The sequence below is a fragment of the Macaca nemestrina genome, chromosome 1 (genome assembly GCF_043159975.1).
Source record: "Macaca nemestrina isolate mMacNem1 chromosome 1, mMacNem.hap1, whole genome shotgun sequence".
In the NCBI taxonomy this organism is placed as follows: domain Eukaryota; kingdom Metazoa; phylum Chordata; class Mammalia; order Primates; family Cercopithecidae; genus Macaca; species Macaca nemestrina.
Window position 1 is genome coordinate 104,446,042 of NC_092125.1, and position 23,959 is coordinate 104,470,000.

The 23,959-nt window shown below is 50.1% G+C and overlaps 1 protein-coding gene across 4 annotated transcripts; it reads left to right on the forward strand.

Annotated features, from left to right (window-relative positions):
• The first annotated feature begins 11,629 nt into the window (after nt 1–11,629).
• On the forward strand, nt 11,630–23,507 carry LOC105498012 (pyruvate kinase L/R). 4 transcript variants are annotated; one of them, XM_011769736.3, is made up of 12 exons: nt 11,652–11,772; nt 12,098–12,187; nt 12,780–12,962; nt 17,647–17,738; nt 17,835–17,966; nt 18,101–18,287; nt 18,649–18,919; nt 19,044–19,194; nt 19,763–19,915; nt 20,010–20,176; nt 21,390–21,571; nt 22,658–23,507. In XM_011769736.3, exons 1-12 carry the CDS (start codon nt 11,673–11,675, stop codon nt 22,762–22,764), a joined length of 1,815 nt encoding a protein of 604 aa, XP_011768038.2. In that variant the 5' UTR covers nt 11,652–11,672; the 3' UTR covers nt 22,765–23,507. The 4 variants fall into 4 exon arrangements, with proteins under 4 accessions (XP_011768036.2, XP_011768038.2, XP_011768037.2 ...); XM_011769734.2 differs by lacking the exon at nt 12,098–12,187 and having other exon boundaries at nt 11,630–11,772; XM_011769735.3 differs by lacking the exon at nt 11,652–11,772 and having other exon boundaries at nt 11,801–12,187.
• Nucleotides 23,508–23,959: the final 452 nt, after the last annotated feature.

A 23,959-nucleotide genomic window follows, 5' to 3' on the forward strand; every position in this document is an offset into this window, starting at 1 on the left:
CCCCTTCTCTACTAAAAATACAAAAATTACCCAGGTGTGCTGGTGCGCGCCTGTAATTCCAGCTAGGCAACCTCCGCTTCCTGGGTTCAAGAGATTCTCCTGGATTACAGGTGCCTGCCACTACGCCCAGCTAATTTTTGTGTTTTTAGTAGAGAGGGAGTTTCTCCAGGTTGGCCAGGCTGGTCTTGAACTCCTGACCTCAGGTGATCCAGCCACCTCGACCTCTGAAAGCGCTGGGATTACAAGAGTGAGCCACCGGGCCCGGCCAGTTATTTATTGATTATTGATTTATAATAATTATAAATGTATATTAATAATTGTATATTGTTAAATGTATATTTATAATAATTTATAATAATTATAAATATGATTGTGCTTCTTATAAAATAAATGTATTGATTATTGATTATAAGCTAAACAAGGGGTGGATTATTCATGCTTCCGCTTTGTAGACCATATAGAACCCTGATGTCGACACAGCATGTGGTAGGAGTGTAGCCTTGAAGACGACCAGAGGTCTCTGTAGTTACCATCTTGGTTTTGGTGGGTTTTGGCCAGTTTCTTTACTGCAATCTGTTTTAACAGCAAGGTCTTTATGACTTGTATCTTGAGCCAATTTCCTATCTCATCCCGTGACTTAGAATGCCTAAACCAACTGGAAATGCAGCCCATTAGGTCTTAGCATTATTTTACCCAGTCCCTATTCAAGATGGAGTTGCTCTCATTCACACGCCTCTGACAATTATGCTAAGTGAAATAAGCCAGACTCAAAAGGACAGATACTGTATGATTCCGTGTATATGAGGTACTGTCACCAGTGGAGGGTGTCCAGGTTCTTGGCATCTTCAACAAAGAATTGGGGCACAATGGCTCACGCCTGTAATCCCAGCGCTTTGGGAGGCCAAGGCGGGCAGATCACGAGGTCAGGAGTTCAAGACCAGCCTGGCCAACATAGTGAAACCCCATCTCTACTAAAAAATCCAAAATTAGCCCAGCATGGTGGCGCACACCGGTAGTCCCCGCTACTCGGGAAGCTGAGGCAGGAGAATCACTTGAACTCGGGAGGTGGAGGTTGTGGTGAACTGAGATCACTCTGCTGCACTCCAACCTGGACAACGAAGTGAGACTCCGTCTCAAAAAAAAAAAAAGAAAAAACTGGACAAAAGACACGAATAAAGGCAAGAAGGAATGAAGGAATTTATTGAAAATGAAAGAACACTTCACAGTGTGGGAGCAGGCCCGAGCATAGGTGCTCAAAGGCCCCATTGCAGAATTTTAGGGAGTTTAAATACCCTCTACTTAGAGTATGCCCTATGTAAATGGAGAGAATGAAGTAAAGTTACAAAGTCATTTACTTGGCCTAGGCTCTATGGAGAGGATATTTCCTGTCATAGCTGAAGTGTGAATCGGCCTTATGTTCCCTGCCTCCAGACCCTGTTTTCCTGCCTCAGTACCATATAAGGTACCTAGAATAATCAAATTCATAGTAACAGAAAGTAGAATGGTGGTTTCCTGGGGCTAATGGGAGAGGGAATGAGGAGTTATTGTTTCATGAGTACAGAGTTTCATCTGAGAAGTTGAAAAAAATTCTGTAGATGGGTGGTGATAATGGCTGCACAACAATGTGAATGTACTTAACGCCACTTAGCTGTACAATAAATGGTTAAAGTGGTCAATTTCACTTACAGGACAGGCACAGTGGCTCACGCCTGTAAGCTTAGCATTTTGGGAGGCTGAGGGGAGAGGATCACTTGAGCCCAGAAATTTGGGGTTGTGCCCAGAAGCTATGATTGTGCCACTGCACTCCAACCTGGGCAACAAAGAGTGACCTTTCTCAAAAAAATTTGTCTTTTGCTGGGCGCAGTGGCTCACACCTGTAATTCCAGCACTTTGGGAGGCCGAGGTGGGCAGATCACCTGAGGTCAGGAGTTCGAGTCCAGCATGACCAACATGGCAAAACCCCGTCTCTACTAAAACTACAAAAAAGGCCAGGCATGGTGATGGGTGCCTGTAATCCCAACTACTCAGGAGTCTGAGGCAGGAGAATCACTTGAACCCGGGAGGCAGAGGTTGCAATGAGCCAAGATCGCACCACTGCACTCCAGTCTGGGCAACAGAGCAAGACTCTGTCTCAAAAAAAAAAAAAATTTACTTATGTATATTTTACCATACCATATTTTTTAATTATGTAAATTTTGCCATAATTTTAAAAATTAAAAATCATTGTGCATACCCAGAAAGGAATTAGAGGGAGGTCCAGCAAAGTGTCATTACATGAAAAATTATAGCAGGTCATGATGGCTAACACCTGTAACCCCAGGTGTTTACTGCAGCCTCTCTCTCTGCCTCCCGGTCAAGAGATTCTCCTGCCTCAGCCTCCCAAGTAGCTGGGATTACAGGCTTGCACCACCACACCCAGGTAAATTTTGTAATTTTTTTTTTTTTTTTAGTAGAGATGGGTTTTCCCCATGTTGGTCAGGCTGGTCTTGAACTCCTGACCTCAGGTGATCTGCCCGCCTCGGCCTCCCAAAGTGCTGGGATTACAGGCGTAAGCCACCATGCCTGGACTTTTTTTTTTTTTTTTTTTTTGAAACAGAATCTCTCTCTGTTGCCATTGCCCAGGCTGGAGTGTAGTGGTGCAATCTCGGCTCACTGCAACTTCTGCCTCCCAGGTTCAAGCAATTCTCCCTGCCTCAGCCTCCTGAGTAGCCGGGATTACAGCTGCCTGCCACCTCGCCCGGCTAATTTTTATATTTTTAGTAGAGAGGGGGTTTTGCCATGTTGGCCAGGCTGGTCTTGAACTCCTGACCTCAGCTGATCCACCCCTCTCAGCTTCCCAAAATGCTGGGATTAAGGCTGGTCTCAAACTCCTGACCTTAAATGATCCGCCCACCTCGGCCTCCTAGGGTGCTGAGGCTACAGATGTGCACTACCACACCTAGCTAATTTTTAAGTCAGCTTAGCCACCATGCCCAGCCTTAATTCAATTTTGACACTATTTACTTGGAGCTATCACAGACCACATAGGTTAAGGTGTCAGTCCTGAGAGAACTTCCCCTACCCACTTCAGATAAATCGCAAGTCCTTTAGCCGGGTGTGGTGGCTCACACCTGACCAGCACTGTGGGAATCCAAGGCGGGTGGATCACAAGGTCAGGAGTTCGAGACCAGCCTGGTTAACATAGTGAAGCGCCATCTTCACTGAAAATACAAAAATTAGCCAGGCCTGATGGCGGGCATCTGTAATCCCAGCCACTCAGGACACTGAGGCAGGAGAATCGCTGGAACCCAGGAGGTGGAAGTTGCAGTGAGCTGAGATCACACCACCGCACTCCAGCCTGGACAACAGAGCAAGACTCCATCTCAAAAACAAAAAAAAAAAAATCGCAAGTCCCGATAGTCATCTGTGCATCTAACTGACTGGCTATAAATCAGAGATTCTCATGACCTCCTCTTCTGGTTCAATTTTTTTCTTTTTCTTTCTTTTCTTCCCCTTTGAGACAGGGTCTCATTCTCTCACCCAGTATGGAGTGCAATGGCATGATTATAGCTCACTGTAGCCTTGACCTCCCGGGCTCAAGCAATCCTCACACCTCAGCCTCTTGAGTAGCTGGGACTACAGGCATGTGCCACCACACCTGGCTAACTTTTTATTTTATTATATTTTATTTTATTTTATTTTATTTTTTATTGTTATTATTTTTGAGACGGAGTCTCACTCTGTTGCCCAGGCTGGAGTGCAGTGGCGCAATCTCAGCTCACTGCAAGCTTTGCCTCCCGGGTTCACACTATTCTCCTGCCTCAACCTCCTGAGTAGCTGGGACTACGGGCGCCTGCCACCATGCCCAGCTAATTTTTTGTATTTTTTAGTAGAGACGGGGTTTCACTGTGCTAGCAAGGATGGTCTTGATCTCCTGACCTCGTGATCCGCCCGCCTCGGCCTCCCAAAGTGCTGCAATTACAGGCATAAGCCACCGCACCCAGCCAACTTTTTATTTTTTGTAGAGATGGTGTCTCACTATGCTGCCCAGTCTGGTCTTGAACTCCTGAACTCAAGTGATCCTCCCACCTCAGCCTCCAAAAGTGCTGGGATTACAGTCATGAGCCATTGTGCCTGGACACTTTTTGTTGTTGTTGTTGTTTTGATTTATGTTAGATGTAGGGAGTGAGGAGCTCCCAGTTTCTTTTTTTCTTTCTTTTTTTTTTTTTTTTTTTCCCAGAGAGTTTTGTTCCATTACCCAGGCTGGAGTGCAGTGGTGCCATCAGAGCATACTGCAGCTTCAAACTTCTGGGCTTAAGCTATCATCCCACCCCAGCCTCCTAGAAAACTGGGACTACAGGTGTGCACTACCACACCTAGCCAATTTAGAGATGGGGTCTTGCTACATTGCCCAGGTTGGTCTGGAACTCCTGGCCTCAAGTGATCCTCTTGCCTCAGCCTCTGGAGTCACTAGGATTATAGGTATGAGCCACTGTGCTCCCACTTTCTTTAGGGTGCAGACAGTCAAGGAGGTAGAGCAGGATGGGGTGGGAGCAAGGAAGTGAAACAACGTTTACTTAGCTATGATAGAGGGAGGAACGGGGAGGAACGCTGAACTGAGTGTGGCCTCAGTCACAGAGTGGTGGTTAGAGGTGGGTAATTGAATATGAGGGTCTGTAGCCCAGGAGAGAAGCTGGAACTGGACCTTGTTGATTCAAGCCAAGGCTGGCCCCCATTATCATTCATTCATCCTTCAAAAATTATGTATTTGGCCAGGTACAGTGGCTCACACCTATAATCCTAGCCCTTTGGGAAGCTGAGGCAGAAGGATCACTCGAACCCAGTTCAAGACCAGCCTGAGGAATATGGCAAAACCCCATCTGTACTAAAAATACAAAAAATTAGCCAGGTATGGTGGTGCATGCCTGTAATCCCAGCTACCCAGGAGGCTGAGGTGGGAGGATTGCTTAAGCCCAGGAGGTTGAGGCTACAGTGAGCTGTGATCATGCCACTGCACTCCAGCCTGGACAGCAGGAGTGAGACTCTGTCTCAAAAAGTAATAATAGTAAGAAAAGTTAGGCTGGGTGTGGTGGCTCGCACCTGTAATCCCAGCACTTTGGGAGGCCGAAGTGGGCAGATCACCTGAGGTCATGAGTTCGAGACCAACCTGGCCAACATGGTGAAACCCTGTCTATACTAAAAATACAAAAATTAGACGGGGGTGGTGGCGGGTGCCTATAATCCCAGCTACTCAGGAGGCTGAGACAGGAGAATCCCTTGAACCTGGGAGGGAGAGGTTGCAGTGAGCCAAGATCAGGCCATTGCACTTCAGCCTGGGTGACAGATTGAGACTCCATCTCAAAAAAAAAAAAAAAAAAAAAATAGGCTGGGCGCGATGGCTCACGCCTGTAATCCTAGCACTTTGGGAGGCTGAAGCCAGACAGATCACAAGGTCAGGAGATCGAGACCATCCTGGCTAACACAGTAAAACCTGGTCTCTACTAAAAATACAAAAAATTAGCTGGTCATGGTGGTGGACACCTGTAGTGCCAGCTACTCAGGAGGCTGAGGCAGGAGAATCGCTTGAACCCGGGAGGCGGAGGTTACAGTGAGACAAGATCGCGCCATTGCACTCAAGCCTGGGCGACACCTCCAGACTCTGTCTCAAAAACAACATATATATATATAAAACAAAAATTTATCGAACACCTACTAGGCTCTAGGAATATAGCAGAGAACAAAGACAAAAATCTCAGCCCTCACAGAACTGACACTCCAGCTTGGGGGTGGGAACACATTTAATGATTGTAAAATCTATCAAAGCAGAGCAGGGATGAAGGGCAAAGCATAGGGAAGATTGCAGTATTAACTAGAGTGAGCAGAGAAGGCCTCACTGGCAGGGTGATATCTGAAAATGGATCAGAAGGAAGCAATGAGCAAGGCGTACGTACGTTCATCTGTGGGAGAACCCTCTATAAGCAGAGGAAGGGAACAACAAATAGATTTCAGGGAGTCCATTATATATTGTGAGCAGGCCGGGCGCGGTGGCTCAAGCCTGTAATCCCAGCACTTTGGGAGGCCGAGGCGGGCGGATCACGAGGTCAGGAGATCGAGACCATCCTGGCTGACACGGTGAAACCCCGTCTCTACTAAAAAATACAAAAAACTAGCCGGGCGAGGTGGCGGGCGCCTGTAGTCCCAGCTACTGGGGAGGCTGAGGCAGGAGAATTGCGTGAACCCGGGAGGCGGAGCCTGCAGTGAGCTGAGATCCGGCCACTGCACTCCAGCCTGGGCGGCAGAGCGAGACTCCGTCTCAAAAAAAAAAAAAAAAAAAAAAAAAAAAAAAAATATATATATATATATATATATATATATATATATAGTGAGCAGGGCTGGACATGGTGGCTCATGCCTGTAATCCCAGCACTTCGGGAGGCCGAGGTGGGCATATCACCTGAGGTCAGGAGTTCGAGACCAGCCTGGCCAACATGGCAAAACCCCATTTCTACTAAAAATACAAAAATTAGCCAGGTGTGGTGGCACATACCTGTAATCCCGGCTACTCAAGAGGCTGAGGCAGGAGAATCACTTGAACCCAGGAGATGGAGGCTACAGTGAGCTGAGATGGCACCACTGCACTCTAGCCTTGGTGAAAGAGTGAGACTCTGCCTCAAAATAATAAATAAGTAAATAAATAAATAAAATTGTGAGCAAAATTGAGGCCTCCCTTTTATGGCTTCAATATGCAAGGAGTCTAAGATCTATTACTAAATGGTAAAGAAAAACAGTACAGAGTGTTATGTATGGTACCATTGCTATCATTTGCATAAAAATGGGCGAGATTTTATATTGCTGAGGAAACTCTGGCCTGATTTTAGGTCAAAGTGTCTGTCCCTTAGCTGGACAGGACACAGGCTCCTTTGGAGAACTGCCCCCCACCTCCTGCTAATCCCTTGGGACTGGGATCTCTGGGATTCCTATCCTCCCAGCCGGTTCTGTTGTCAGTTCAATATTGCCAGACCACAGCTGGGCGTGGTGGCTCATGCCTGTAATCCCAGTATTTTGGGAGGCAAAGGTGGGCAGACCACTTGAGCCCAGGAGTTCTGCACCAGCCTGGGCAACATGGTGAAACTCCATCTCTACAGAAAATACCAAAAAAAAAAAAAAAAAAAAAAAATAGTAGGCATTGTGGTGCACGCCTGCAGTCCCAACTACTTGGGACGTTGAGATAGGAGGATCACCTGAGTCCAGGAGATGGAGGCTGCGGTGAGCAGAGATCATGATACTGCATTCCAGCCTGGGCTACAGAGGAAGGCCCTGTATCAAAAACAAAATAATGCCAGACCATCCTTAAAGGCCCAAAGTCCCATGTCTCTCCCAACACCACAAGCACAAGGCCTGAATCCCCAGTCCCTGAAGTCTACCACATTCTCTCTGGCTTCAGATTTTGTCCCTCTTTATTTGTTCTGTCTTCTATATACAGAGAGATGAGACCCCATGCTCATTTCCCCTAGGAAGTCCTCCCTACTATCTGTCTCTTTTCCAACTCCAGGGTCACAGACTTCTCCCCTTCCCATCCACTGAAACAGTCCCAAGGGGCAGGCATGGAGCTTAGTGGTTACAACTCGGGCTCTGGAGCTCTACTCTCTGGGCCTGAATCCCAGCTACACTCCTGACAAGACTTTTAGTATCAGACAAGTGTATCGGGTAGGATTTCTTCAGGAAATAAAGAGTTCTCTCAAATTGAATAATTTGAAGGTGTTTCATAACAGGGTTATACAAAGGAATGGGCAGGGTGTTGGTAAACCACAAGGGATAGTGCATTACCCCAGATCTAATAACAGTGGGCTTCGTTACTCCTGTAAGGGTCCAAGGCATAGGGAGAGAATGGTCCCTAGAATCCTCACAGGGGGGCCGGGCGCGGTGGCTCAAGCCTGTAATCCCAGCACTTTGGGAGGCCGAGACGGGCGGATCACGAGGTCAGGAGATCGAGACCATCCTGGCTAACACCGTGAAACCCCGTCTCTACTAAAAATACAAAAAACTAGCCGGGCGAGGTGGCGGGCGCCTGTAGTCCCAGCTACTCCGGAGGCTGAGGCAGGAGAATGGCGTAAACCCGGGAGGCGGAGCTTGCAGTGAGCTGAGATCCAGCCACTGCACTCCAGCCCGGGCTACAGAGCAAGACTCCGTCTCAAAAAAAAAAAAAAAAAAAGAATCCTCACAGGGGGCAGCTGCGGAGGTAAATGCTCAACCTCACCCTCTCCGTCTCATCTCCTATGGATGCCACTCTCCAAACCCTACAGATGCCACTCTGCAAAGCCTTCAGCCCCCTGGCCCCACAGCAGAGTGGAGAAGGAACCTTGCTATGGCCCAATTCCCTCATCTGTAAAACAGCCTGTTGATCCTACCTTCTTTCTAGGTTGTCACAATGATAAAAGGGGACAGTGTCCATGAGGCACGGACGCTGTTCCAGTACACAGGAAGTGTGCTCCATGAACAGCTCCAACTGTCTATGGATTTTGGTGATTAATTGGCTTCTCAAATTTAGCCTGTCAAAACAGAAAGCTTGAATTTCCCCCTACTTCAAACCTATTTCTTCTGTAGTCTCAGTTAGTGGCACTACCATCTACCCAACTGCTCAAGCCAGACTCCTTGATGCTAGAAGCCACCCTCTCCATGGCTGTTTTGCTGTTCCACTTTGCTGGCTCTTCTCCAAAATGCATCTCCAAGCCATCCCCCTCTCTTCATCTTCACTGCCAACATGCTAGATCACCTACCGCCACCAAGATTCTTTCTAAGCCCATAGTAGGTCTACCTGTACCTACCATTTATTCTTTTTTTTTTTTTTTTTGAGACGGAGTTTCGCTCTTGTTGCGCAGGCTGGAGTGCAATGGCGTGATCTTGGCTCACTGAAACCTCCGCCTCCCGGATTCAAGTGATTCTCCTGCCTCAGCCTCCTGAGTAGCTGGGATTACAGGTGCGCACCACCACACCCAGCTAATTTTTTGTATTTTTAGTAGAGACAGGGTTTCACCATGTTAGCCAGGCTGGTCTCAAACTCCTGATCTCAGGTGATCCACCTGCCTTGGCATCCCAAAGTGCTGGGATTACAGGCATGAGCCACCACACCTGGCTACCATCTATTCTTTACCCAGCAACAGAAGGGACCTAAACCATCAGTTGGATCATGTCCATCCCCTGGGTAAACCCACCACATCACAAGATCCTGCTCAGGTCCCCTACCTTCACCATGGGCCATGACCCTGCACTCCAGGCACGCAACCTCATTGCAGCTCTTTGTCTCCTTGGCGCCAAGCTTTTTCTTCCTCAGAGCCTTGGCATATATTATTTCTGCCCCCCCGCCCCCGCCGTGGAAAACCCCTTCCTCCATTTGTTCCCACTGGTTCCTCCTCATCCTTCAAATTTCAGCTGCAAAATAATCACTTCAAAGAAGACTTCCTCAACCACCTCATCTTGTCTAAAATACATCCTCGAGGCCGAGCGTGGTGATGCGCACCTGTAATCCCAGCTACTCGGGAAGCTGAGGCATAAGAATCGCTTGAACCCCGGAGGCAGAGGTTGCAGTGAGCTGAGATCGTGCCACTGCACTCCAGCCTAGGTGACAAGAGCAAAACTCTGCTTCCAAAATAAATAAAATAAAATACACCCTCTCTCTTCTCCCACTGCCTTTTGTGTTCCAGCACCCTGATCGATTACTTAGTAGCACTTGCAAGGTTTGTAGTTCCATATTTATTTCTCTGATACTTGTTCATAGTCTGTCTCCCCGCTATACTGTAAATCTCACAGAGGGCAAAGGCCCTGTCTGTTTTGCTCACCAGTGTGTCCTTAGGGCCTGATATAGAGTACGTGCTCGATAAAGATTGGACAGTGGAGAATGGGCAAATGGTAACTAATGAATGCTACGATGATGATGATGCCATCAAAGCCCTTCCAGAGAATCCCACCAGTTACTATCAGCTGAACCCACAGCTGGCATCAGGGCAGCTCTCGCAAAGGATGCCCCAAACCATCCCAAGATAAGGCTGGTTGGGATTCCAGTGAGTGAAGTGCTAAATGCCAGGGCAATCAGGCCAAAGCAGACCTTAAGGGAACTTACCTACAGAACAGCTGCTGCACATCCTTGCTGTGGACAATGGGTGTTCTACCCAGCTATGTTCTCAAGGAGGGGTTCAGGATATGGTGTTTATAGGAGTGTTTAAGAAATTTGAGGCCAGTACTATGGCTCACACTTGTAATCCTGGCACTTTGGGAGACCAAGGCAGGAGGACCACTTGAGCATAGGTGTTCAAGACCAACCTGGGCAACAGAGTGACACCAGTCTCTACAAAAATAAAAAGTCAACACCTGTGGAAAGAAAGGGAAAAAAATATTTGTAATAAATACAAATTTAAAAAGTTGCCAGGCATGGTGGTGCATACCCGTAGTACCGGCTACTTGGGAGGCTGAGGCGGGAGGATCGTTTGAGCCCAGGAGATCAAGGCTACAGTGAGCCATGATCACACCAGTGCACTCCAGCCAGGGTGACAGAGTAAGACCCTTTAAAAAAAAAAAAAGAAGAAGAAGAAGAAAGATAGGCTGGGCATGGTGGCTCACACCTGTAATCCCAGCAGTTTGAGAGGCTGAGGCTGGTGGATACTTGAGGCCAGGAGTTGGAGACCAGCCTGGCCAACATGGTGAAACTCCGTCTTTACAAAAAAAATACAAAAATTAGGTCAGGTGCAGTTTCTCACACCGGTAATCCCAGCACTTTGGGAGGCCGAGGCGGGTGGATCTCAAGGTCAAGAGTTCGAGACCAGCATGACCAACATGGTGAAATCCCGTCTCTACTAAAAATACAAAAATTAGCCGGGTGTGGTGGTACATGCCTGTAATCCCAGCTACTCAGGAGACTGAGACAGGAGAATCACTTGAACCCAGGAGGCAGAGGTTGCAGTGAGCTGAGATTGCGCCACTGCACTCCAGCCTGGGATACAGAGTGAGACTCTGTCAAAAAAAAAAAAAAAGAAAGAAAGAAAAGAAAGAAGGAAGGAAGGAAGGGAGGAAAGAAAATTTCCCTGGGGGTAGGCGTCTATAAGTTTAGTAAAATAGTCAATCTTTCAGTGTTTCCAGCAACAACCTAATCAAGTTTATCAGTGTCTGGGAATGTTCAACGTAGCATCTTGGGTTCAAACCTGTAGGCAAAAACATGCAGCTGGCCAGGTTACAGAGTGGTGAAGGCACTCTGAATTTCTTGGTTGAGACAGAGAAAAAAAGTGGGCAGAACTGGGTGTCCCTCCCCCCACCATACTATCACAGTGATCCCTTTTGCCTTTCTTCAGGCTCCAGCCCCACCCTATAGCCCCTGCTCCCTGGATTCACTAGGGCTAACTTCAATAAAGTACAAAGAAAAGGGGGCCATACGAATGACCAAAAAATATATATGTATATCTATTCACATGGATGACCAGATAGTATGAATGGATTGAAAATTTATCAGGAAAAATGGATGAAAGGAAATGCCAGGAGATGAGGGCAGACAGCAGGCAGTTCTGGGGCAGGGACTCTGTAGGGACAGGGTGGCCTACTGGGTGTGCCCCTTTTCTCTTCTCTGGCTCCCTTAGATAAGACCGGCAGTTTTGTCATCCTCCCCCTCTCATTCCACGGCCCCGCAGCCCCAGGCCCACCCTGAAAGTATGTCGATCCAGGAGAACATACCATCCCTGCGGCGCTGGTCATGGGTCTCTAAGTCCCAAAGAGACTTAGCGAAGTCCATCCTGATTGGGGCTCCAGGAGGTAAGAAGGGGAAGCAGAAGCCATGGAACATAGGAGGAAAATGAGGGTGGAAACTAGGAGCCAGGGTGGAGGGTATAAATGATCCATATCAGCCACTGGCTAGGTGGGTTTTGGAGAGACACATACGTTCTTCAGAACCTCCCTTGTGTTAAATTATGGACCCTGGCATGGGCCTTTTCCAGGCCCTATAGGCAGGCCAGAGCCGCAACATGTAAGCCACGGGGCACTCCCGTGGTTCCTGGACTCTGGCCCCTGGCATACAGGGCTTCCAGTGGAATAGGAGACACTGGTGACACTTTAACCAGTCTACAGAACTGATCCCCAGCCCAGCTGGGTCTCATGCCTCTGACAACCCAACAGTGTGGAGCAGACCCACAAAGAGGGAGACCCAGAGAGGTGTGCAGTGTCATGGAAGGTGCGGCTGGAATGGGGGGGCTCCTCTGAACTGGGCTGGGTCAAGCTACAGGGACCTCTGGGTCTGTAGCAGCTTTGAGAGGTCTGGGAGACTCAGAGGATGGGGTGGGGAAGCCAGCCAGTAGCCAGGGGTTAGAAGGGAGAAAACAGAGACCTTCGGAGCAGGAACTGGGTGATTCTGAGCCTGAATAGGGACAGGCTGCTGGGGACTAGACATCAAGGGGTGGTGGGGTTGAGGGGCATCAGTAGTTGCAGGTTGGGGGGTCCTGGGTTGTGCGGGGTCAGTATAACTGAGTGGTCAAGAACTTGGGCTAGAGTTAGTCAGACCTAGATTTGAATCCTAGCTGATCCATACTTAAAAGCTGTATGATCTTGGACCATTTATTCTCAGTCTCTGTTTCTTTATCCATAAAATTGGATAATTATAGAACATTTAACAGTACCTGCTTTATAGGATCCTTGTGACGTAATAAGATAATATATGCATGATGCCCAGCTCATAAGAAGGGAAGGAATAGAGGGTATGCTGAGAGATGACGGCATGGGGAGGAAGGGCAGGTGACATGCAGTCCCTGTGTCCCCTTCTACCACAGGGCCAGCGGGGTATCTTCGGCGGGCTAGTGTGGCCCAACTGACCCAGGAGCTGGGCACTGCCTTCTTCCAGCAGCAGCAGTTGCCAGCTGCTATGGCAGACACCTTCCTGGAGCACCTCTGCCTACTGGACATTGACTCCGAGCCCGTGGCTGCTCGCAGTACCAGCATCATTGCCACCATCGGTAAACACTCCCATCCCCTGCAGCCTCACAGAGCCTACTGGTGTTTCTTGAGGTGCTTCTTCATCTCTTGTCTCCTTTGAGACTTCTCCATGTTTGACACAGTCATTCATTCAATGAAAATTTGTTGAGCATATAGTAGACAAGATTTTGGGCCCTGGGAGTAGATCAGCGAAAAAAACAGACAAAAATCCCTACCCTGGGGGAGCTGACAGTCTAGCTGGTGTGACAATAAACAGTAAGCACAATAAATTATTTAAAATAAGTAAATTATTTATTCCGTTAGAAAGTGAGGCCGAGCGCAGTGGCTCATGCCTGTAATCCCAGCACTTTGGGAGGCCAAGGCGGGCAGATCACCTGAGGTCAGGAGTTTGAGACCAGCCTGACCAATATGGAGAAACCCTGTCTCTACTAAAAATACAAAGTAGCCAGGCATGGTGGCGCATGCCTGCAATCCCAGCTACTCAGGAGGCTAAGGCAGGAGAATCGCTTGAACCCAGGAGGGGGAGGTTGTGGTGAGCCGAGATCGCACCATTGCACTCCAGCCTGGGCAACAAGAGAAAAACTCCATCTCAAAAAATAAATAAATAAATAAATAAATAAATAAATAAATAAATAAATAAAAGTGGGCTGGGCTCAGTGGCTCATGCCTGTAATCCCAGCACTTTAGGAGGCCAAGGTTGGCAGATTCCTTGAGCCCAGGAGTTTGAGACCAGTCTGGGCAACATGGCAAAACCCATCTCTACAAAAAATACAAAAATTAGTTGGGTGTGGTGGTGCACGCCTGTAGTTACAGCTACTCGGGAGGCTGAGGTGGGAGGATCACTTAAGCCCAGGAGGTCAAGACTGCAGTAAGTCATGATCAAGCCACTGTACTCCAGCCTAGGTGACAGATGAGACCCTGTCAAAAAACAGAAAGGAAAGAAAGAAAGAAGGAAGGAAGGAAGGAAGGAAGGAAGGAAGGAAGGAAGGAAGGAAGGAAGGAAGGAAGGAAGGAAGGAAGGAAGGAAGGAAAGAAAGAAAGAAAGAAAGAAAGAAAGAAAGAAAGAAAGAAAGAAAGAAAGAAAGAAAGAAAGAAAGAAAGAAAGAAAGAAAAGAAAGAAAGAAAGTTGGCCGGGCGCAGTGGCTCATGCCTATAATCCCAGCACTTTGGGAGGCTGAGGCAGGTGGATTACCTGAGGTCAGGAGTTCGAGACCAGCCTGGCTAACATGGTGAAACCCTGTTTCTACTAAAAATACAAAAAATTAGCCAGGGATGGTGGCATGTGTCTGTAATCCTAGCTACTCGAGAGGCTGAGGCAGGGGAATCGCTTGAACCTGGGAGGCGGAGGTTGCAGGGAGCCGAGATCATGCCATTGAACTCCAGTTTGGGCAACAAGAGCAAAATTCTGTCTTAAAAAAAAAGAAAAAAAAAATGGCCAGGCACAGTGGTTCATACCTGTAATCCCAGAACTTTGGGAGGCGGAGGCAGATGGATCACGAGGCCAAGAGATTGAGACCATCCTGTCCAACATGGTGAAACCCCATCTCTACTAAAAATACAAAAATTAGCTGTGCGTGGTGGTGCATGCCTGTAGTCCCAGCTACTCAGAAAGCTGAGGCAGGAGAATTGCTTGAACCGGAAGGCGGAGACTGCAGTGAGCAGAGATCGTGCCACTGTCCTCCAGCCTAGTGACAGAGCGAAATTCCGTCTTAAAAAAAAAAAAAAAAAAAAAAAGAAAGAAAAGAAAAGAAAGAAAAAGTGAAAGTTATAAATGCTATGGGAAAGAAATCAAGTATGGTAAGGGCATCAGGGGTACAAGGGTGAAGGCAAGTTGCAGCCCTAAATAGGGAGGTCAGGTACCCATTATTGAGAAAATGAGACCTAAGGGAAGACTTGAAGGAGATGAGAGAATTAGCCATGCAAAGATCCGGGAGGAGAATTCCAGGAAGAAGGACCAGTCAGTGCCAAGGCCTAAGTCAAGGAGGTTAGAAGAGCTAAAAACCGGCCAGGCGCGGTGGCTCAAGCCTGTAATCCCAGCACTTTGGGAGGCCGAGACGGGCAGATCACGAGGTCAGGAGATCGAGACCATCCTGGCTAACACGGTGAAACCCCGTCTCTACTAAAAAATACAAAACACTAGCCGGGCGATGTGGTGGGCGCCTGTAGTCCCAGCTACTCGGGAGGCCGAGGTAGGAGAATGGTGTAAACCCGGGAGGCGGAGCTTGCAGTGAGCTGAGATCCGGCCACTGCACTCCAGCCTGGACAGCAGAGCGAGACTCTGTCTCAAAAACAAAAATAAATAAAATAAAATAAAAAGAAGAGCTAAAAACCATCAAGGGGGAAGAGCTGCAGATATGAAGAGACTGCGGGGAGAGGAAGATCAGGTGGGGCTTTGTAGGCCATTTTTAGAATTTGAGTTGCGTTTTCCTCCGAGTGAAATGAGAAACTGCTGCAGGGTTTTGAGCAGGGGAATGACAAGCTCTTATTTATGTTTTAATAGAACCTCCCCTCCCCTGCTACTGTACTGAAAATAGATGGAGGGTCGGGGGAAGGGTGCCCTGCAGTATTTCTGTCTCAGACCAGTTGGCGGCAGTGAGGTGGTGAGAAGTGGTCAGATTCTGAATGTATTTTGCAGGTAGAGCTGACAGGATTTGCTGATTGATTGGATATGGGGTAGGGAGTGAGGGCGAGAAAGAAAGGAGTCAAAGGTGACAGGTGACTCTGAGGTTTTTGCCATGAGGAACTGCAACAATGCATTATCCACTGAGCAGGAAAGACTGTGGTGGAAGGGGTTCGGGAGAGAGCAGAAGTTCACTTGGGACATGTTGAGTCTGAGATGTATATTAGCCATCCAAGTGTGATAGAGAGGGGGCAGTCAGGTACACAACTCTGGGTTTGGGAGAAAGGTCTGGATTGGAGAGACACTTGGGAGTTGACTACATATACATGGTATCTCAAGCCATGAGATTAGTTGAGATCACCAAAGGAGTGTAGGTGAAATGACAGAGAAGAGAACAGGGTATCTAACGTTAAGGGGAGGAACAAGGAAAGGAGACTGGGAAGGAGCAGCTAGTGAGGTAGGAGTCAACCAAGAGAGGGTGTGGTCCTGGAGGTCAGGTGAAGACAGTGTGTCAAAGAGGGATGTGTGTCCAGGCTGCTGATGGGCCAATAGAGGAGGACTGAGCATTGAGCATTACACTGAGCAACAACACAGAGGTTCTTGGTGACCTTGACAAGAACAGATGCAGTGGAGAGATGGAGGCCAGCGCCTGAGTGGGGTGGATTCAAGGGAGAATGGGGGAGGGGAACTGGAGGCAGCAAGTACAGATAACTCTTGCAATGAGTTTTGCTGCAAGAGAGAGCAAAAACTGGGACTGAGGGGAAACCAGGGGATTAAGATAATTTTTTTTTTTTTTTGACACAGAGTCTCGCTATGTGCCCAGCCTGGAGTGCAGTGGCTGGATCTCAGCTCACTACAAGCTCTGCTTCCCGGGTTCACGCCATTCTCCTGCCTCAGCCTCCCGAGTAGCTGGGACTACAGGCGCCTGCCACCTCACACAGCTAGTTTTTTTGTGTGTGTGTATTTTTTAGTAGAGATGGGGTTTCACAGTGTTAGCCAGGATGGTCTCGATCTCCTGACCTCCTGATCCGCCCGTCTCGGCCTCCCAAAGTGCTGGGATTACAGGCTTGAGCCACTGTGCCCGGCCTAGAATTTTTTTTAAATGATGAAAGAAATAACAGTAGGTTTACATGCTGATGGGGATGATCCAGTAAAAAAGGAAAACATGGCTGGGCGAGATGGCTCACACCTGTAACCCCAGCACTTTGGGAGGCCAAGGTGGGTGGATCACCTGAGGTCAGGAGTTCAAGACCAGCCTGGCCAACATGGTGAAACCCCTTCTCTACTGAAAATACAAAAAAAATTAGCCAGGTGTGGTGGTGCACACCTGTAATCCCAGCTACTCAGGAGGCTGAGGCAGGATAATTGCTTGAACCGGGGAGGCAGAAGTTGCATTGAGCAGAGATGCTGCCACTGCACTCCAGCCTGGGTGACAAGAGCAAAACTCCCTCTGTCTCAAAAAAAAAAAAAAAGAAAGAAAAGAAAAGAAAGAAAGAAAAAAGAAAAAAAAAAGAAAAGAAAAAGAAAGGAAAACATGGGTGTCACAGAGGACCACAGAATGGCTGAATCTATGTCCTTGAGCAGGTGAGAAGGAGGAGATCTAGTGCACAGGTGGGAAGACAGATAGGGACCGAAGAATGAGCCAACCTGCTCTCAGCTAGCAGCTGCCCCATAGCAGCGCTGGCGTGGGATAGAACTCAGCTCTCCTCAGTCCATGAGGCCTCCTAGCTCTAAAACCCCGCACCCAAACGCCCTCACCTGGCTCCCAGCCCCTGCCCTACACCCCATACCCTGGGGTAGCCGGGCAAGCAGCACTTACATACATCCCATGCCCACACAGTGACCTCAGGCCTGGCGGAGGGCACTCCCCTCCTACTTCCACAGTGTCGTCTCCCCAAGGGGACAGATGTTTGCTGGAGAGGGAAGCGGAGTCTGTGATCTGTGAGCAGGGGTTGCATCAGGGAGTAAAGGTCAGGTAACAGGACTCTTGTGGCGCGAGGCCTTCTGAGAGTGGTAATGGGTTGGGTTTGGTTGCCTCTCATGTTCTGGGGGAATGTTGTCTGAACGTGAATTTCTGGTTCTAGGGCCGGCGTCTCGCTCCGTGGAGCGCCTCAAGGAGATGATCAAGGCCGGGATGAACATTGCGCGACTCAATTTCTCCCACGGCTCCCACGAGGTGCAGGACGGGCCGCCGGGCGGTGGGTGGGGCAGGAGGATGCCTCGAGGTCCTGGCCACCTTCCCCTGAAACCCTCGCTCCGCTCCCTCCCCCAGTACCACGCTGAGTCCATCGCCAACGTCCGGGAGGCGGTGGAGAGCTTTGCAGCTTCCCCGCTCAGCTACCGGCCCGTGGCCATCGCCCTGGACACCAAGGGACCGGAGATCCGCACTGGGATCCTGCAGGGGGTGAGCAGTGGGGCTGGGACTCGCCGGGCCGGGGCGGGAAAGGCGGTGCCAGTTGGACTGGGTCCAGGCGTGGGCAGGGGCGGGTCCCGGACTCCGGGGCGCAGAACTCACGTCTCCTCTGGCTCCGCCCCTAGGGTCCGGAGTCGGAAGTGGAGCTGGTGAAGGGCTCCCAGGTGCTGGTGACTGTGGACCCCGCGTTTCGGACGCGGGGGAACGCGAACACCGTGTGGGTGGACTACCCCAATATTGTCGGGGTCGTGCCTGTGGGGGGCCGCATCTACATTGACGACGGGCTCATCTCCCTAGTGGTCCAGAAAATCGGTGCGGACGCGCCTCCCGCCCTGACCACATCCGTGCGCTGGGCACATTCCCTTCTCCTTGGCTCCCCCATCAGCCCTCAGACCGACCACACCTTCCCCTGGCCACGCGTCTTTGCCAGCCTGTCCCAGGAGTCCCCAGCATGCAACTCCGCGCTCACCCTGGGTTTGGGCTGGACTACGGGTGGGTCGTTTCTTCCACGGATGTCCATCTGTGCCTCTTCTGGGCAGAGCCCAGAACAAGGGCGGAGAGACGAGGAGGGCGTGGTTCCTGACCTCTTGGGGGTCCAAGCCCAGTGTCCTCTCTGCTGTAACTGTGCCCGGTCCTCACCCCTGACCGCAGCTGGCTCTCTCCATGTCCTCAGGCCCAGAGGGACTGGTGACCCAAGTGGAGAACGGTGGCGTCCTGGCCAGCCGTAAGGGCGTGAACTTGCCGGGGGCCCAGGTGGACTTGCCCGGGCTGTCCGAGCAGGACGTCCGGGACCTGCGCTTCGGGGTGGAGCATGGAGTGGACATCGTGTTTGCCTCCTTTGTGCGGAAAGCCAGCGATGTGGCTGCTGTCAGGGCTGCTCTGGGGCCGGAAGGACAGGGCATCAAGATCATCAGCAAAATTGAGAACCACGAAGGCGTGAAGAGGTGAGGCTCGGGCTCTGTTCCCCTTCGGCCCTGTCGCTATTCCCCATCACCTTTCTTCTCCCGCCTGCCTCTGCCTGGCATCTCCTGGCTTTCTGCCTCGACCCTGATTCTCCCAACTTCTCAGGTTTGATGAAATCCTGGAGGTGAGCGACGGTATCATGGTGGCACGGGGGGACCTAGGCATCGAGATTCCAGCAGAGAAGGTTTTCCTGGCTCAGAAGATGATGATTGGGCGCTGCAACTTGGCGGGCAAGCCTGTTGTCTGTGCTACACAGGTCTGGAGTGAGCCCTTGAGGTTCGGCACTTTGTGGGTTTTAGGGACAACTGTGGATGAATACCCATACTGTAAGGGTTTGTTTTGTTTTGTCTCTGTCATCCAGGCTGGAGTGCAGTGGCACAATCTTCCCTCACTGCAACCTCCGCCTCCTGGGTTCAAGCAATTCTCCTGCCTCAGCCTCCCAAGTAGCTGGGATTACAGTTACCACCACCACACCAGGCTACTTTTTGTATTTTTAGTAGAGGCAGGGTTTCACCATGTTGTCCAGACTAGTCTCGAACTCCTCACCTCAGGTGATCTACCCACCTCGGCCTCCCAAAGTGCTGGGATTACAGGCGTGAGTCACCGTGCCCGGCCCACACTGTAGGTTTATAGCACATTTTGCTGACAAGTGTTTAATCCTCAAATGATAAAGTTAGATATACTTTGACCCCTATTTTCAGGGGTTGTGACTGTGACCCTGGATTTCGGGACCCTCTGAGAACGTGGGTGTCAGAGAGTAGCTTGGGCAGGGTCTCAAGTCACGGTGTGACTCCTACATCTTTGATGTCCATGCTGTCCCTCAGATGCTGGAGAGCATGATTACCAAGCCCCGGCCAACGAGGGCAGAGACAAGCGATGTGGCCAATGCTGTGCTAGATGGGGCCGACTGCATCATGCTGTCAGGGGAGACTGCCAAAGGCAACTTCCCTGTGGAAGCCGTGAAGATGCAGCATGCGGTAGGAGCTCAGAATGAAAAGCAAATGGGCCAGGGAACCAAATCCCTTCCATACCCCAGTGCCCCTTCCCAGCCTGACATTCTGGCACCTGCAGATTGCCCGGGAGGCAGAGGCTGCAGTGTACCACCGGCAGCTGTTTGAGGAGCTACGTCGGGCAGCGCCACTGAGCCGTGATCCCACTGAGGTCATCGCCATTGGCGCCGTGGAGGCTGCCTTCAAGTGCTGTGCTGCTGCCATCATCGTACTGACCACAACTGGCCGGTGAGGGGGATGCCCAGATGGAGATTTGGGTCAAGGGTAGGCTGGGATGGGCCCCAGGCCTGGGTTTAGTCTGGTCACCAGGAGTGAAGCGTGTCCACCTGAGACAAAAGGAGAAGCAGCAATGACAGCTGGAGGCCAGGAGACACAGAATGCCAGTGAGCTTCTAGGGCTGGAAGGGGATAGCAGCATCACTGGGCACATTGGCTTCAAGGCCATTTGGGCTCCTGGGGCTCAGAGGCAAGTCCATTCGGCCCACAGAGCCTACAAATGCTGAGGTATTGCAGAAGGGCCCAGTAGGTCTGAGTTTAAGTCTTTACTCTGAAATGTAGCTCTATTAGCCTGCTGTCTTTCCTCATGAACAGGACAAGGAAATGATTTGTTCTTCATGGGGTTGTGAGGATTAACAGGAGATATTAAGTACTAAATAGTACCTAATATCTATACAGTAAATTAAGCACATAATGCACATTCTCAAAAGGGTTTTATACTTTGTTGTTGTTGTTGTTTTTTCTTTTGAGAACGGCGTCTCACTCTGTTGCTCAGGCTGGAATACAATGGTGCAATCTCGGCTCACCACAACCTCCACCTCCCAGGTTCAAGTGACTCTCCTGCCTCAGCCTCCCGAGTAGCTGGAATTACAGGCGCCTGCCACCACGCCCGGCTAATTTTTTGTATTTTTAGTAGAGACAGGGTTTTGCCATATTGGCCAGGCTGGTCTCAAACTCTTGACCTCAGGTGATCCACCCTCCTTGGCCTCCCAAACTGCTGGGATCCTAGGCATGAGCCACCGTGACTGGCCAGTTTTTATATTTTTTGAAGAGATTTCTCCTTATTATCTCATTCGATACATCCATATTATCTCATATCTTTCTTGTGTGGTAGGGAGGGCAGGCATTCTTTTTTTTTTTTTTTTAAACAGAAATAGGGTCTCACTATGTTGCCTAGGCTGGTCTTCAACTCCTGGGCTCAAACAATTCTCCCACCTTGGCCTCCCAAAGTGCTGGGATTACAGGCATGAGCCACTGTGCCCAGCCTGGGAGGCAGGCATTCTTACACTCATTTTACAGGTGAGAACACCAAGGCCCAGAGAAGTATGATGACTTACTCAGGGTCACACAGCTTGTTAGTGACACCTGGAACCAGAACCCAGACTCTCCTTTCCTGGTTCACCACTCCCTCGCTGTTCTGGGCTGACCTTCTCTGCCTTCTCCAGCTCAGCCCAGCTTCTGTCTCAGTACCGACCTCGGGCAGCAGTCATTGCTGTCACCCGCTCTGCCCAAGCTGCCCGCCAGGTCCACTTATGCCGAGGAGTCTTCCCCTTGCTTTACCGTGAACCTCCAGAAGCCATCTGGGCAGATGACGTAGATCGCCGGGTGCAATTTGGCATTGAAAGTGGTGAGCTACCTAGACCTTCCTCGCCCACTCCTACCATTCATATCAGGAGTCCTCCAACCCAGCTTCCCATACCCACTCAAAGGGCCTTGCCTCTCTCCTGTGGTTCCAGGTTTTCCCTGTGAGAGTCACTAAGACTGAGATATCAGTCTGGCATATCACAAACACCTCTTCCATCAGCATAGCCACACAGGCAGACAGCTGTGCTACTTAGCAACACACTCTGTCCTAGCACGGATACTCCTGCTAGGAGTTTTGTTTGTTCTTCGTTTTTTTGAGATGGAGTCTCGCTCTGTCGCCAGGCTGGAGTACAGTGGCACGATCTCGGCTCACTGCAACCTCCGCCTCCCAGGTTCAAGTGATTCTCCTGCCTCAGCCTCCTGAGTAGCTGGCACTATAGGCACGTGCCACCACGTCCAGCTAATTTTTGTATTTTTAGTAGAGACGGGGTTTCACCATGTTGGCCAGGATGGTCTCGATCTCCTGACCTCATGATCTGCCTGCCTCGGCCTCCCAAAGTGCTGGGATCACAGGCGTCAGCCACCGTGCCGGCCTATCTTGTGCCTTTAATATACTGCAGTGGTGATACTCCCTGCGTGCCACCTATGGGACATACTTCACTGCCTCATTCCCTACAGGGTGGCCTTGACATGGTGGAGGGTGGTGGCTGGTTCTCGTTACAGGGCTGGCCTGGTCCCTCAATGACTAATTTTCAATGACTGATTTTCTTTCTTTCTTTTCTTCTTCTTCTTCTTTTTTTTTTTTTTTGAGATGGAGTCTTGCTCTGTCGCCCAGGCTGGAGTGCAGTGGCGCGATCTCGGCTCGGCTCACTGCAACCTCTACCTCCTGGGTGCTGGGTTCAAGTGATTCTCCTGCCTCAGCCTCCTGGGTAACTGGGATTACAGGCACACGCCACCACACCCAGCTAATTTTTATATTTTTAGTAGAGACAAGGTTTCATCATGTTGGCCAAGCTGGTCTCGAACTCCTGACCTCAGGTGATCTGCCCGCCTTGGCTTCCCAAAGTGTGGGATTACAGGTGTGAGCCACCACGCCTGTCCGATGTCTTGTTTTCTTTCCCTCCCCAAGGAAAGCTCCGTGGCTTCCTCCGTGTTGGAGACCTGGTGATTGTGGTGACAGGCTGGCGACCTGGCTCCGGCTACACCAACATCATGCGGGTGCTGAGCATATCCTGAGACGCCCCTCCTCCTCTGGCCCAGCCTACCCCTGTATCCCATCCCTTCCTCCCCAGTCTACGTCCTCCAGCCCACACCCCTCCAAAGCCCCACCTTTAAGTCCTCTCTTCTCTATTCCTGAACCTCCCTACCTGAGGCCTATCTGAAACTATATCTGCCATCTAGCCCCATTCGAGGTTGCCCCTTCCCCGTCTCCATTTCACACAGGTCCTGAAAGTCTGTGTCCAATTATGCACTGGCCACCCAACAGCACCAACTGTACATTCCCTGCATCAAATCCACTCAGCAGGCCCTAAGATGCCTTGAGCCTTTAATCCCAGTTTGGCTGGTTAATTCCATAACCCCAGACATCTCATCCCTTGGGGTCAGGGAGAAGGGAGACAGGGCAATATTGTCCACAGTCTCCCATTCTCATATGTGGCCCTCATGATAATCTGGGCATCTCGTGCCAGGGCAGGCTACCCTTTCATGGTGACTAACAGTGACATGATAGTCCACGCTTTGGGGAAAACTGGGTGGTATGGATGCTGGGGAGAAGGGAGGGCTGGGCAGCTGATTTTGTCACTGTCTTCACCTCTGTGCTGGGCTTGTAGACCACTGTCCTGGCTGCTCTCATGCCCGCCTGATACCTTGCTTGGTCAAATCCCCGGCTGCTTCCTTCTGCACCCAGAAATTCCTTCCCACTCACTTTGTTCCCACACACAAACCAAGAGCCAAAAATGAGTGTGTCTATTTTATATTTAAACCCAGCTGTTTGGAAGCAATTATAAAACTTCTCCCACACACCAACAACCCCAGAACTCCCCACCCAGAAGGAAAGGAGACTTGGGGTCCTGGCCCCACAGTCTCTAATGCTGTAGAGTAGCAGAGGGGACAGACAGAGTGAGTGAGTGTGGTAAAGGACTGCTCTTGTCCCTGAGAAGGCAGAGGTGCTGGCTGGCCTGCCCTTCCCAGGCTTGGATACCTTGGGCCTTTCCCTTACTCCTGCACCAACAGCAAACTCAGAAGGAAAAAAACAAAACAAAACTCTAAAGGTAAACACAGTCCTTCTCCCTCTCTCATGTGGCTCCTCCTGCCCCTACCTGGGAGAAGGTTCAAGTATCGCGCTGATGGGTTTGGGAAAGGACCACAGAGGCTGGCATGGAGAGGCCCTGCCTCCTCCTACTCCTCCTGTCTCCTTATCTGAAAAGGAGGG